Genomic DNA, 16,440 nt, shown 5'->3' on the forward strand with positions numbered 1-16,440 from the left:
GCTCCACTTCTATCTGAGCTATCGGCCACGGCTAATTATCTCCTCTCATCACTTCTTCTGCTCCACTCTGCTCTCTTCTTCTCCTCTCCTCCCACAAACCCTATCTTTTCCTCAAATCTCTCCTTGTTCTATCTATTGTTCCCTGTGTCTAATTCCTTGTCTCCTCTTCCTCTATTTCCTTTCATGGACCGATGGTGTGATCTCAGAGGAGGAGGAGGATAGAGAGTCAGGACAGGGTGACATTGTGGGATGTGAGATTGCAGGCCAATTAGGTCTGTACAATGATTTTGAATGGCTGTTTATGCTACATGCACTATTTTCCCCTTAAATGAAATGTATCTGGGGTTCCGGTCATGACGTGGACGTGAGAAGTCGCAGAACCCATGTGCTCCGGTGAAATATATCATATATATTTGATGTTGTAAAAAGTCTTAGTCGAGTAATATAAGTGCAAGATATCAGTAGAACCCAAAATGAAGTCGAGTAAACCCAGTTCAAGAGGTAAAGAGAAGAAGAGACGGCGATTTGGAGTTAGCTCATGGGCTAGCTGAAGCCCCAGAAACCCAAGCTAGGGAGGATGGAATTTTAGCAGCTATTCATGCTCTTCGAAAAGACTTCTCTGCCCAGCTCAAAGAAGTTATCACCTCAAATCACGAGATCAAAGAAGCCTTAGACTCCTTCTCTGAAAGACTAAGTGGAGCAGAAGCAGCTTCCAAAAGCAGCAACTTTAAGGCTAACAAGCCAAACCTAAAACCTTTTCCTCGGGCGATTCTCGTGAAATTCTGCTGGCTGACCGACAGAGACCGAGTGATGAAGGCTGCTCGCAAGAAGAAATCGCTACAGTTCGAAGAGAATCGTTTGATTGTTTTTTCCAGACCTTTCCGCGGAGATCCAGCAGCAGAGGAGAATGTTCGATGGCGTGAAAACCCGACTGCATAATCTGGATATTGAGTTTGGATTACAGTTCCCAGCAAAGATGAGAATCTACCACAAGGGTAAACTGCTTACGTTTCTTACTCCATCAGATGTAGAGGCCTTCATCCAAAAGATCGAGACAGAACGGTCTCAGACTAAACGGGACAATTATGTGAGTGAGTCTAGCTAGACTTCGCTAGCACGCCCGGATCCAAAATAATAAACGACTTAGACTAAGCTTTATTGGATAAGAGTATTGTGTATCACATTGGCTGTATTATAGCTGGCCCTCTGTTTGATTGTATTAATACGTTTGGTTTTATTGTACATAATGTTATGGGTCAGTAATTACACATACTTGGATATACTTTTAGTTTTTTTTATAAGTAAATGTTTCTGCCGGACGTGGGTTCCATCCAAATTTGTTTAATGTTTTGTATCTGCTCCTTAGTTAAGGATCAATGCAAGTTGTCCGGAGTTTCAGTGTATTGCAAGAGTGTGAGTGGGGTCTATGCAATTAGGGGGCGCAGGGATTTAGGAGAGCTCCGTCTCCGTTCTAGAGAGGGGGCGTTTGTTTCTTTTCTTTCTTTTTCATGTTTTGATGGCACACTGGTCTCCTAGCGCAGATAAATGCTTTTATTGCAAATGTGAAAAAATGGATTTCTCAAATAGAAAACCCTCATGACCCTAGCTTAGGTGAAGCAAATGGAAGAGCCAGAGCCTCTGGCTGAATCTGTTGAATGTGGAAATGAGGAACATGATGCCGACACGAACACCAATGGAAACGTTGATAACACCGATGCGCTATCAGTTGTGTCCAGTAGGTCATCTAGAGCAGTGGTTCTCAAACTAGGGGTCGGGACCCCAAGTGGGGTCGCGAAATGATCTTGCTGCCCTGTGCATCAACATATTGGGCATTGACATGCTGTATAGTCTATCAGAAATGGTGTTTTCTACATCGGGGTGGATAATGAAATCTAATATTGTCTCAGCAAGCAGTCTCATCATTCAGGATGAAACTGAATTTAGACTTATAATATCCTGTCAAAATGTGTGGGGGGTCGCGAGACTTGGCAAATGGATTTTATGGGGTCCCCGGACAAAAAGTTTGATAACCACTGATCTAGAGCGTCTAGAGCGTCTTCACCATTGTGTATCAATGCAGAAGCCGAACGATTAGCTTTAATTGCCAAAGCTTCAAAATTAAAGGAGAAGCATGCAATAGAAGCACAGGAAGAAATGTTAAGTAAACATAAGGAAACATTGGACTTGGATGCAGAAATTGCAGAAAGCAGCTACTGTAAAAATCAACTATCTAAAAGAAGCTGAAAGTAATATGTCTAACCCCATGCAATCTAACACTGCTGTATCTAACCTTGTGCCTTCTGTTAAAATGCCTGTATTAGGTGCTGAAGCAGCTCAAGCCACATCTGATGCATCACAAGCACACTTGGAGAAAAGGCTAGACTATTCGCTTCATCTTCATGATAGTCCTGACTGCTGGAGCAGTGCTAAGACAGGTGCCAATGTTCAATTTCCCCTGCCTAACTTAGGTACAGATAGGCAACACAGCAAGCCTATTTTCCTTCCCAGGGTCAGTAGTGATATAAGGCCACAACAGCTACACCCCTCATCACATAGCCATCCCTCTGCCCAACACTCATCTCATAGCTATTCTACAGTCTGTGTGGAATACACTCACAGCTCTGGGAATAAAAGGAAGGGAGAGGAAGACAGCTGTCCGTAGGTTGGGGGAAGCCGCAGAGAGAGCCTCTTGCTGGCTCTGGAATAGGAGGGAGGAGAGAAGCTGGGGACCAGGAGAAGATGGGCAGTGACTGGCCATCACTGCCGGCCCGCCAACTCGAGGGCATTGTGGTTCAGGGTCGAAACGTCCAATGAAAGTTGGTCACCACCTGACGACATCTTCTCCTGGTCGAAAGCTACAGTCACTTCCTAAGTGACTGAAGGAGTAAGCACTTCATTGTGAATATAATAGCTAAGGGCCAAGCACAAAGACTAGTCAAAAGTTGTGAGTACATGTCCCAAGATAGAGGCTATCAGAAAGCAAAGCAGTTACTGAAGGAAAACTTTGGAAATGAATACAAGATATCTTGTGCATACTTGGAAAAGGTCCTATCCTGGACTCAAATGAAATCTGAGGATTCCAAAATGCTGCAGGATTATGCCATGTTTCTCAGGAGCTGCTGCAACGCTATGGAGGAAATGGACTACATGCAGGAACTGGACACCATATCCAACATGAGAAGCATTGCCCTCAAGTTGCCATTCAAGCTTAAAGAGAAATGGCGTAACAAGGCTTATGAGCTACAAGAACTGCACCAGCGTAGGGTAAGAATTTTAGATCTTGTCTCTTATCGAAAAGCAAGCCTGTATAGCAGCTGATCCAGTTTTTGGTGACCTTCAAGACCAGTCAACTAGTAGAGCTAAGGTTAGAGCCCCTACTCTGTCACAGCCCTCAAAGTCATCTGGCAGTAGCTATGCCACTAGTATTGCTCTTGCCCAAAAAGAGACAAAGCCTGAATCCTCTTGCCCCCTCTGTAGCTCAAAGCACACATTTGACTTGTGCAAAGACTTCTCAAAGAAAATGCATAGAGACAAGATCAGTTTCTTAAAGACCAAGGGCATATGGTTTGGATGTCTCTCCGCAGGCCACATTAGTAAAGAGTGCAAAAAGTGACTCACATGTAAAGTTTGCAAGAAAACTCACCCAAGCGTCTTGCATATTGAGATTAACGACAGCACAGCTAAAGAAGCTGGCATATAGGCATAGGCGGAGATCCCGGGGGGGACGTGTGTCCCCCTCACATAAAGTTGTCCCCCCCAACAGTCATTGTAAATACAATTCTAATCGGACATGTCCTCTTTTCGAGACCTAAAAAAATGCATCCGGCATGGATTCCAAAATCGGCCAGACATTTTGCCTTGCCGGACTGTTAAAAAGGCCATAGTAGTTATTTGTTAAGTTGCCCAGACGGAGCATGTTCCGGTAAATGACCATATTTGGTAATTGAGTTAGTCATGTGACTCCACTCCGCATGGTACAGTGTTTTGATTTCGCTTCACGGCATATTTAGATGGAGTGGCAGTTAACTTCGGGCATATTTTCACAAATTTCAACGTTGCACTTCAACAAAGTTGTGTGCGTCCATGTATACGTAAGTTTGACTTTGTACCTTGTTCATAATTGTTACGAGGACTGTCACTTAATTAATCTAGCATGATGGCACTGTTTGTGAACTCGCTTAGCACAAACTGCTAAAGTACAAGTACGAGTGTTACAGGGTTTACCTATGCTAACTTTTAAGCAGTCTTTCATTTAGTCTACATACCCTTGCTGATCTTAGATTGAGCCAGTAGCATGTCTGCTTAAGAGGCCATTGAATAATGGGCGTGTACAAATCCCATATTTTCAAAAAAATATTTTGAGAAAGAGGCAGAACACCATCACAAACTTTTTAGATGTTAAGAACAAATATCTAATCTTTCCCAAACAATTAGTTTCATGTTGATAAATGCTGTAATTTTTTTGCTATAGCATGCCAAAAATTGCAAAAAATGTGTTCATCCATTTTTAAGCTTTAATATCTTCCAGACGATTCATCACATAGGGACAGTTTTTAATACAATATAAAGAGCATACATAGGAGGGTATTTGTATAATATCAAGTCTCTAGCTTTAACATTGAGCTTTCCACAGGCCTTCAAAGATGCTGCCACAGAGCATAGTGTAATATTTTCTAGCAAATTCAAGTGTAGCGAACGGGACCTACGTCCGCTTAGTAGGGGTAATTAACTCTTCCCTGAAAGGCTGGAGATAAAAGGATCGGAGTCCCTAACCCCCAGGCCTACTAGTCTCAAGCCTAACCTGCCCTAAGTGAAACGAATATAACAGTTTAGGATTTGTACATGTCACGGTGATGACCTAAAGGACAGAATACAAGCATAAGTGTCTGTATGTGCAACTTACCCTGTATTTCCCCTAACTACCATACTCTACTGGCAGAAGATGAGACGCCCCTACTTCAGAGAAGATCAAGAACTTCACAGTATAAGCAATAGTTAAACAGTTGAAAATGAGTGGTTATTTATTTTACTAAATCAATTGAAATATTAAAACAAATACAAAGTACATGGAAATATTGCTGGTTACTCAAAATCACCCTACAGTTCACCCTTCACAGTAGTAATTCAAACATGTTACCACTAATGTTGGCCAACATACTAAACCTGAGCGCTCAGATAGGATTTATCATATTAATCTAAATAAACTTGAATTAACCCCTTTCATCCACAGTTGCAATATATTGAAAATAACTTATATAGAATTTAAACAATGTAGCTTCACAACAAATGAACAGCAGTCACTAATACATAGACAATAAATGTCACTGGCAAGTGTCCTCTCACCAATAGTTGTTTTAAACAGAAAATGGTTTCAGTCCATACAATCAGAAAAATATTAGGTTCCAAGTGGAAGTGTCCTTTAACAGTCCTATGATTCAGTCCAGAGCAAAATACTCAATTCTTGACTCGCTCAGACGCTCAGACAAAAACGGCAAAGTATCAAATCAAATAGGCTAGCCAAAAATGTCCTGGTCCTAGCATGTAACAAAGCGACAAATCAATTAACAAAAGTTTCAGCCCAGGCAGTTATCTCTCTCCGTAGCATTCGCGAGTAACATAATGGTTTCTCTCCACTATAGCTTGCTGTTAAACACAAAGTCAGGTTACTTCACCTCAAACCTTCCCTTTAGTTTGCACTCGGTCGCTGGAGCTCTGGAGCAGTCTCTGGATGGCAGGGAACTGTCGACCTCAGCCGCGGCAAGGATCAAAGGACAGCGAACACCAACCAACGCAATTCTAACTTCTTCCTCTGGCCGGTGCACTGCGCCTCGCTAACGTCTTAACGGCTACACACTCTAAAGGCAAAAAGGCAATCACTTTGTGTCGCTAACTTAAAACTATATTGTGTATTAAACTTTGTGGTTCACTCTTCTAATTCTGCAGTCTGCGCTCACGTTCTCCACGTTCACCAGTCTCTGACTACTTCCTGTTTAGTCTCACCTGTATTCCAACCTGCTGATTGGCTAGTGACTACACGTATAGGAAATTAGTATTACAGATAAAGAGAAAAACAATATATGGATATCTCGTATCTGTTACACAAGCACCCCGAATACTATGATATACCCAAGCCACACCATTGGAAAGTAGTGGTATCATATTTTAAGCCTAGAAAGTTTGAAGGAACTAGCTTAAATACTTTTCTAGTAATAGCAATTTAAAAATGGTCAGGAAAAGTGCTACTGTATTGGCAGCTGTAGTGAACCCTGTGACACCCACAGACCAGCTTATTAAGTTCTTATCTGACTGGAGGAGACTACTTAAAGCAGTGGTATGGTATTTCAGACTGAAAAAGACGTTGATGCTGATTGTGAAAAGAGGAAAGCAGCAGCCCTCATCTCAAATCAGCACCCGCTCAAGCAGGAAAAAGATTTCAGGACCTACCTAGGTGGACAGCTCCTCACTGTTGAAGATCTGGCAGAGGCAGAAAGGTCAGTCGTCACATACACCCAAGGACAAGCATTCAGTGCTGAAATTGCAACACTGGAGATGACCCCACCTAGAGTGCACAAGGGCAGTAAGATCTGCAGGCTTCATCCTGTCCTAGACGAGGGCATTCTTAGAGTAGGTGGCCGACTGCACAAATCTGCAATGCCTGAGGAAACCAAACACCCCTGCATCTTGCCCAAAGACTTGCACATCTCAATACTGCTCTTAAGACACATCCATGAACGCTGTGGCCACAATGGCAGAAACCACATGCTATCGGAGCTCCGGAAATAGTACTGGATTGTAAAAGGCGACTCAGTTGCCAGGAAGGTGCTCTCAAAATGTGTCATGTGTCGACGTTCGAGGGGCAAGGCAAGTGAACAGAAGATGGCGGATTTGCCGTTAGAAAGAATCCTACCTGACCTCCCTCCATTTACCAATTGGACTACTTTGGCCCGTTTGAAGTGAAACGAGGGAGAACTGCCATCAAAAGGTATGGAGTTCTTTTTACATGCATGTCTAGTAGAATTATTAATTTGGAAATTGCTTTTACACTTGACACAGACTCATGCATTCATGCTTTGAGGAGATTTGTCTGCAGGAGGGGCCAGGTGAAGCACATCAGGTCTGATATTGAAACGAACCTGGTGGGTGCACACGGAGAGCTCAAGAAGGCCCTGATGTCACTGAACGAGAGGAAAATCCAAGATGCCCTGCTTCCAGATGGAATCGAATGGAGTTTCAATCCACCATCAGCATCACACCATGGCGGAGCCTGGGACAGGCTCATAAGATCTGTCCGCCAGGTGCTGAACTCTACTCTCCATCAACAGTCCATCGATGATAAAGGCCTCCAAACGCTGTTTTGCGAGGTGGAGGCAATCCTGAACAATCATCCTCTCTGCACAGTGTCCTCAGACCCACATGACCTAGAGCCACTGACCCCAAATCACATCCTGCTATTGAAAGCCAAGCCAATCCTACCCCCTGGAATTTTCTTGAAGTCTATGAAATCTATGCCAGTGTCACGAATTCCCCGGATTTCTAGTTTGTTTTCATCTGGGTTGTGTTCATGTCTTATCATCATCTCCTGTCATTTCAGATCCGGCCACGCCCACATGCCCGGCAATCTCCTCATCTCGCTCACTTATTACTCTCCGCCCATCTCTGCACCTGCAGCTCATCTCCGCATTAGGTTCTGTGTATTTATACCTGTCCACTATCATTTGTTCTTCGCCAGATTGTCTTGTGTGTTTTGCCAAGCTTTCCCGCGATTGTATGTTTACCATAAACCTGATTACCCTGTGTTTAGACCTTGGACTGTATCTCGGATTCCGTATACCCTGCCTGCCCCTCATCGGATTTGTCTGCTGTATTGTCTGATCTCCCGGTTTTGACCCTGCCTGCCTGTCCATCGATTACGGATTACTCTGCCTGCTCCTTGTCGGATGGTTTGCTGAACGGACTGATCTCCTGGTTTTGACCCTGCCTGCCTGTCCCTCGGATTCGGATTACTCTGCCTGCTCCCTTGTTGTATTATTGAAACACTGGGCTGATGTCCAGGGTTTGACTCTGTTGTGGTATAACGAAGTAAAATAACGCAATACTACATTCTGTGTCTGTCGTGCTTTTGGGTTCCTATTTTGTCTTTACCTGAAAACGTTACAGCCAGACGTCGCTGGAAACAGGTCCAGTACATGGCCGATCTTTTCTGGCAAAGGTGGACTAAAGAATATCTTCTGCTGCTGCAGGATAGGCAGAAATGGACTTCACTAAAGAGGAACCTGAGTGTCAGAGACATCGTCCTGGTCGTTGACCCCACTGCTCCTTGAGGGTCCTGGCCATTAGGAAGAGTGCTGGAGACAAAACCTGATGCAAGGGGTCTGGTGCAGTCAGTGAAGCTCAAGGACACCATTATTTACTCTGGTGTGATTGGGTGGTTCATTATGGACATGAACAAAGTGAAAACGGTCAGAAAGGTAAGACCTAAGCCAGGACAGCCTTTGATGCCAACACTCTTTAGCAAAATATTATGATCTATGGTGTTGAAAGCAGCACTAAGGACCTTGCAGCAGACGCACAACAACGAGGCTGGAAAGCTAAGGTCTGCCCAGTTGAAGTAGGCTGCAGAGGATTTGTAGCCACCTCAACATCCAGGCTTCTTCGAGAGATGGGAGTGCGGGGGAAGGCCCACAGGCAGGCAGTCTAAGACCTTTCCAGGGCTGCTGAAAAGGGAAGTCAGTGGCTGTGGATAAAGAGGAAGGACTCCGCCTGGGCTGTCGGATGAGTGATGGCATCTAGGGAGTGAGCCTGGGACGCCGGATCTCACTGCTGAACCCTCTGGAGGTGTCGTGGGTCAATCAGCGAAACATCGAAGAAAGAGGCCGCCCACTTGATAACCCATAGGATGCCATCAATCATTCGACCAATCCACAGAGTCTTGAGTATGCAGAAAGGGATATTAACACCTTGTCCTACATAACAGGTCTAGAAGAACCAATATTGGAATGAACCCATGATCAGATGCGATTAGTAGGTCATTCAGAACTTTGACTAAGGCTAATTTCTTTTTGAAGTATTTTTTTTACAAGAAATGGTGGATGGATATAGGCCTATCGTTAGCCAGGTTTTTTACCCTTTTGCGTTACACTGTAAATATTCTAGACGGGTGGTTCTCTAGACTGCCTGAAGACAATAAAAAATTTTTTTTATGCTGCCATTACCTAATTGCCTTTTTTGCACTACCATAACCTCATTGTAAAGAAAACTTATGCTGCTGTACGTGTATCTCTATGTTTATATCAATATGTATATCTATATATCAATATGTAGGACATGTCTTGTCTTATCTGTTGTATTGCCTGTGCACTTTATATGTTTCACCGTGGGAGAGTGGGAAATGTTTTATCGATTCCTTTGTATGTCTTGACATGCAAAGTAATTGACAATAAAGCTACTTTGACTTTGACTCCTCTTCCCCTCCTCCAGTGCTGCTTGAGTTTCAAGGTCTGCTTTAAGGGCCGATTGTAGCCTTCCTAAATGAGGCCCCTCCACTGCACAATCTGCCCATCCAAAGCCATTATAGAATAAGGAATAAGCTCCTGAAAACCTGCACAGACTTTCGTATTTTCTCTCGTGAAGTTCAAAAATGTTTTTTAAGTAACGTCTCGGTTACTTACGTAACCTCGGTTCCTTAAGCAGGAACCAGATGTAACAGTATGGTACATGACACTAGTCATGGGCAATGTTCCCTCTAATTTTTTTCAGCACTGAGCAATTCTTTTTTTTTCTGAGCACACATTTCAGCACTGTGAGCAGTTTGCAACCACGCGACCTGCTGAAAATGACCGCGAGCCTGCGTTAGCCATAGGGGATTCAAAGAGATATTCATCAATATCCTTTATAATGGCTGGACTTTGGGAACATTTTAATGATGGTGTTTTACCAGTCAGTTTAGTATCCAAGGTGTTTAGTCATTTCTCAGCAGGTACAACATTTAAGTGGAACTTCATTGAAAGAAAAATGCTAATGCAGTGCTTAAAGGTGCCATATTATGAAAATTCCACTTTTTTAGTGCTTCTACACGTTCATTTGGGTATCTGGCATGTCTACCAACCCAAAAACGCTGGGAAAAAAACCATTGGCGATCTTTGTTATGGTTCCTCTAGGTCAGAAACGTCATGATTGAGTCTGTGAATGAGATTCCCGTGTGTTGGCCTGTCACAACACATTGGGAGGTTCCCTACATGGCCTTGGCCCACCCCCCCCCCCCCCCCCCCACACTCATTACATATTTGCCAGAGCGCAAGCCATTATTGCAACGCTCGGATATACTTTGAATAGCTAGCTAGCTAGCAGCATGAAGCAAACTAAGTACTCAAGACGCGCTGTGGTGGGCTGCACAGATCTCTACGTCACGTTCCAGCCTCAGAAGACACGAGCGAAATGGATTGAATTCATATTTGAAGGCAATGTCCCTGAATGAACTTCAGGCGAGGGAAATGTAAGTATTTTTTTTAATAATTCTGTTACTTGCCCATTCAGTGTGGTGGTTAACGACGTTAGCATGTTGTAGGGGGACTAATTCAAACAGCGATGTATGAACCGTGTTATTTTAGTGGTGGTTAATTGATACAATCGTGAATAAGTGCTGTGTCTTATCAAAACTAAGCCTGAGCAAGCAAGAGTGCCAATATGGGCTAATGAGTTGTAGCTAAAGCCCATAGAAAAGAGCTATACAGCTCGCTAGCTATTAGCACTCTAGCTGGCTCAGGAGAGTTTAGCTGCAGAGAGAAGACAGCAATTATTCACGATTGTATCAATTGTACATCTAGGTTTCTTTGGCGTCTGTTGTCACATCCAACAGCACAACATATCACGGGCATTTAGAACTTTGTGTGGGTTGTGGCCGTAAACAGCTCGCTAGCTATTAGCGCTGTAGATTGCTCAACAGAGTATCATAGCTAATAATAGTAGTTGATAACCAACGGATAATAATTAGTGCTGTCAAACGATTAAAATATTTAATCGCGATTAATCGCATTTATGTCATAGTTAACTCAAAATTAATCGCGATTAATCGCAAATTTTTATCATTTTAGTTTTATTTTAATGCCCTTATCAACATGGAAAAGTGGATTGGCTTGCTTTATGCAAATGTTTTATTTTATTGAAAACCAACATTGCCAAACAGGGCGGTACAAAATAAAATTATAAAGTGCACATTTCAGGTAAACAAGGACTCAGCCTATAGTGCAGTTAAATGATGGCTTAATATTTTCTTTTTTTCAAGTTTGCTGGGAACATAGCAGTCAGGCCTCTTATTTCAGAAACAATGAACCGTAACATTTAGGTTACCAATAAAAGGTAAGCCTACTACGTCTTTGCTTTCAGCCAGCTGCCTGTTGACATTTTCAGACAACAGTGAAGCTCGCTTATTTTGCACAACACAACTTTTAAAAGTAAACTTTCCATTCAGAAGCTTTATATCATCCATTTCGCCGTATCGTGCTCACCATTCACTCAAACCGTAACGTTAGCATACTACACAGTTTGCGAAGCCAAAAAGAACGTTAATCTAAAAAAAATAAAAAATATTCGCGTTAATCTCGCGATAAAAAAATTAACGGCGTTAAAATGGGTTTGTGTTAACGCCGTTAATAACGCGTTAAACTGACAGCACTAATAATAATGTATCGCTAAAATGTATGATTCCTGTTGTTAAGGTTAGAGAATTCTCGCACTAAAAAGGCATCATTCATAAACGACTTGATAAGCAGCTTAGACTCACCTGCAGTTACCAAAACAGTTTGTCACTGGGGCATTTGAGGGTTTTGTGTATAGTACAGCACAAGTTAAAAATACTGTTCACTGTATGATTATTTCATAATGATTTATGAGAAAAATGCCGGGTTGGTAGTATGCCAATGTTATTGTGCCTACTTTTCTGTGTTGTGAAACTGATATTAGGTGTAATGGAATACAACATTTCTTCAAATGCTAGAGATGTATTGGCTTTTAGTTCATGTTTCATGCATTGCAGTGCAAGGATAATGGTCAGTGAGATGACATTTTATTTACAGTATGGTGTAAGTGAAATTGGTACCAGCCTCACATGGGAGTACCAGACTATGTAGGTAACTTACCCTGTGAGCAGGAGCCGGGTGAATGTGGGTGCAATTGTGTGGAAATTGTGATACCGTCTTTGCGAGGGCCACCAAGACACACTGGTGCTGTCCTTGCAACAGCAACAATATGTTGGTAATCTCACCCGATTGAACAGGAATCAACCATTCAACACAAAGGCAGATCAATTAAGTTGAACACCTAGGGGGCGCCACACAAAGTGTAGGGTCCTCCACGGTGGTCAAAGTAAAGATAATCCACACATCAGTCTCGTTAAATATATCAGTCTCATAAAATATATTATACTATCAATTTGGAACTCTGATTAATAATTAAATTAATAACTACAACCAAAGTTACCTTACTAATAGTATAGTTGAAGGTCATTAGAATTCTGAATAGAAGAGGTTGGCAACGTCCACCCTTGTGCAACATTAAATAAACCAGCGTATATAATCAAAGTATTTATTTACACAATGATAAGAAAATAACACACAATATGTAATCTAGCTAAATGTAACTAACCAATGATTTGAAGGAATAGGGGATATGTGTGTGAGCTTGTGAGCTCGGGGTTGCGCTGTTAGGAGCGCGCCCGAAAGAATGTTCCTTTGTTTGATCACCGTAGTTCCGCGTGCATGTGTGTGCACGTACGCGAACATACATGTGATGTGAACAAGGGCGAGTCTATATGCAGCGCGAAGTTCGAGTATTCTCTTCGCGTGTGTGGCTATGTGAAGGCCAATGTGTATGTAATCGTGCGCGATTAAGATGCCATGTTAGAAAAGAGGGAAATGGTTAGTGATGCATGCAAGACCCGATGTGTCTGAGAAGCAATCCTAACGATAACCCTTAGATGGTGTGGTGAAGCCAACTACCAGCTAACAATGAACATATATATAAACAGTTACGTTCAGTAAACAAAACATATGAAACACATGAACAATGGCATGTAAACAGTCTTATGCTTAGCCAGGTTGTGAATAGCTAGGATAGCTAAATGCCCAGTTAATGTCAGAGTTACCAGTCCTTTATGAAAAGGGTCGTGCTGGCCCGACGTGGATGAGGCAGAGAAGAGATGATGCTGTCCGTAGCTGGAGAAAGTTGTCCTTGCTGTGATGTCTGTTTCACTGCAGTTTAGGTCGGAGGATTTGACCGTTCGTTCGTTGCAGTTTGCCTTTTGTTCCCGTTGGGTAGAGTTAGCTAGCAGGTCTATGGTTAGCTGCTTTCCTCTGCAATTTAGCTAGCAGGTCTAATGTTAGCTGCTTTCGCTAAACTTACTTCATCTCACTGAGCAGTTCGTTGACTGAGAGATCTTAGGCGTGTGTCGGCCGTAAGAAGTGAGAACAAAGAGAGTAGTTCTTCACCGGTTGACGGTGTTCTCCAGGCGGTGCTGGAGGGGAGGAGAGGTCAAAGTTGCTCCTCGGGCGAGGCTGGGAGGGAGAGAGAAGAGGTCCTGGCCAGGTGGGCGCCGACAGAGAGAGAGGGTCACATCTGGGAAGACGTTGCTTTTGTTCAAGCTAAAGGGGGCGTGGCTAATATTGCGTCAGGTTACACTTTATGATAGGTAAAGCCTGACGTAGTTTCCGGGGGAACCCATAGACAAGTTACTGAAGTCAAACACAATGGACCATTCCAGGTGTACCTACAATGGAGTATTTTCCTTTTATTACATTCAGGAAAAAACATGAATAACATTGCTGCTCTTGTGGTTAAGGAAGAACATCTGAACAGTGTCCTAGGCTACATCATGTGGCCTGTCAGACAGATCCTCCAAAGCAGCATCTGGAGCAGGACCACCCAGATTCTCCGTCCCAGAAAGCCCCAAGACCAGCTAACAAAGCTTCTGTACACCAAATACCTGTAACGTCTGAGCAAAGTTTACATTGTATTTAGAGAATAAATGGTGATACGCATCTATTGAGTCTTCCTTTGTTAACAGTATGGCTACTGATGGCACAAAGTGTGATTTTGTAATCAATGTTTTTATTATAATTGGTCTTTTTTGTATTTATTACCCATGTACTAGCCAGTACATTTAATAACTATGTTTAAAAAGCTCTGTGGCATTCTTTGAAGCAAGTCTATAGAAACAGTTTTGGTATGTAACATGTTAACAGTTGACACATGCAAGATGAGCAGTAAGCAAAGTAAGACAGAGGGAAGATTAATTTATTGTATTTTCTTCCCCAGTTATATTTGTATTGCAGAAATCACTGATGACTCATGCATAAAAAACAAAACAACTTACTGCTATATTCCCCTTAGACATAAGGCCCATAGTCTGCTCTATAGATGTTGAATGCATTCTGTAGTGAGAACACATTCAATCACACAGCTAAAAGTCCCGGATGATGCACGTTGGTTGGTTTGGAAGCTGCAGTAGTCTTCTTGTTACCTTGAATATTGAAAGTGTAAGTATCATGGAATATAAAACAAGATGACTGCATAATTACCATGTCATTCACAAATAATTTTACCTGTGGCATCTCCCTGCAGCATTCATGCTCAGGCTCTTTAGGCATTTGCTCACACTTGGCACAAATACGCCTGTATAGATAAGAAGTTTTAAAAAGTGACAACATTGCAGGTGAAGTGTATTTGAATGTTGTGTTACGATTACAGACACAAGTTGACAAATACAACAATATAATGAGAAAACAATGTTTGAACGCTTATAAACGGAGGTAAACACGTTACGTTATGTTCTACATCTGTGTTAGTGCCATTTTCCACATTGTAATTTAGACTCAGATTAAGATATTATGTTGTTTAGATTCATATTTAGTGATTGCTCATTATAATGATTGCATAATTGTATTTTATAGTTTTTTATTCTATTCTATCAAAGAATTGACTACTATGACACTCTAATTAGAAATATTATAAGCATCTGAAATATCACTACACAGAACAGTTTATTCCATGTGGATGTGCTTAGCATCTTATTTATTTTATTTTTTGACCAAGGACATCGCACATTAATGAACATAACAGTAAATATGCCAGAGTTAGACAAAAAGGCACATTTTCACCTGTGGTCCCTGGCCAGTTGTTCCAATAGGCTCCCTAAGCAACACAAAAGCATATCACTTTGATCTTATCACATTTGATTTGTTTTTCTATTGTCAGAGGTTAGAGACTAGCAAAACAGAGTACAAGTATAAAAATAACATTTAAACAAAAGAAAGAAGGAAAAAAAATGTGGTGGCTTACGTGCATCAACCATGTCTGACATGAAAACCTGTTCACTGTTTCCCATCCTGGCCACCACTGCAAGCTTTCTTTTATCTACTATCAGCGAATTTATAGCTTTTATGTGAAATAAAGCATTAAATACTAGCCTTAGAATGTTAGTCAGTGCATATTGACATTAGGCTTGACTCTGTGCGTGCTACACTGTAAATAAAACAAGAACAAGGGCCGCACGGTATCATCCCTCAGGCCGTAGATCAGGGGGCTCAGGCACCGAGGCAGAATGAGAACAAGGAGAAAGTTGACGTAGCGCAGGTCCATGAACAGACGACTGCTGCTGGTCATGGCCAGAAGCCTCTCTATGCTGCCGAACACCAGTGTGTTAAGGCACAGGCCCAGCTGGATGAGGTGCAGCAAGAGAGTGCTGTGGGCTTTCTTTGCCGATTCTTTATTACTGGAGGCAGATCGAGCTGCAACCATCACACTGATGTAGGTGAAGACAATGATCAGCGTCACGGCGACAAAGTAGAAGGCATTGAGGCCCTCAAACAGCTCCCGTTGCCATGGCGCGGTGAATATTCTCTCCCGTGTGCAGAACATGCGCTCGCCGAAGAATGTGGGGTCGGTGGCCGAGGTGTAGAGAATGTCGATGATAGGATTCACCGCCCCAAAGAACCAAATGACAGAGATGGCTGCACCTGTTCTCCTCTTGGTGGCAATCTCACCGTGGCGCAGAGGAAAGCAAATGGCCACGTAACGCTCCAGGGACATCACAGCTAGATTTATGGGAGCGTTTCGTGACGTGGAGGCAGTGACTAGGATTAAAATGGAGCACACGGCTTTGGCCACCTGAACATAACACAAGGAAATGATGTACATCAGTGAGGAGAACAGCAGCTGGATGGAGTCGTTGCAGAGCATGTGAGCGAAGAGCACGTAGCGGGGGGTGTCTCTGAACACAGCCTTGCTCCGCAGTGTGACGAACATGATGCTGTTGACGGAGATGAAGAGGGCCGACATGAAGACGGCCACCAGGAGTTTGGTCAGCGGTCCCTCAGCGGTCAACTGGACCTGGAACATCTGCTGGTGAGCGATCAGAACGTCCTCCTGCCCAGACTCATTCAGAGCCAT

General features: G+C 42.8%; 1 protein-coding gene across 1 annotated transcript; it reads right to left on the reverse strand.

The window, feature by feature from the left end:
- Positions 1-15,471: 15,471 nt before the first annotated feature.
- On the reverse strand, positions 15,472-16,440 carry LOC116221400 (odorant receptor 131-2-like). Its single transcript, XM_031571296.1, has one exon. It carries the CDS (start codon positions 16,438-16,440, stop codon positions 15,472-15,474), a length of 969 nt encoding a protein of 322 aa, XP_031427156.1.

This window comes from Clupea harengus, chromosome 8 (genome assembly GCF_900700415.2).
Source record: "Clupea harengus chromosome 8, Ch_v2.0.2, whole genome shotgun sequence".
Lineage (NCBI taxonomy): Eukaryota > Metazoa > Chordata > Actinopteri > Clupeiformes > Clupeidae > Clupea > Clupea harengus.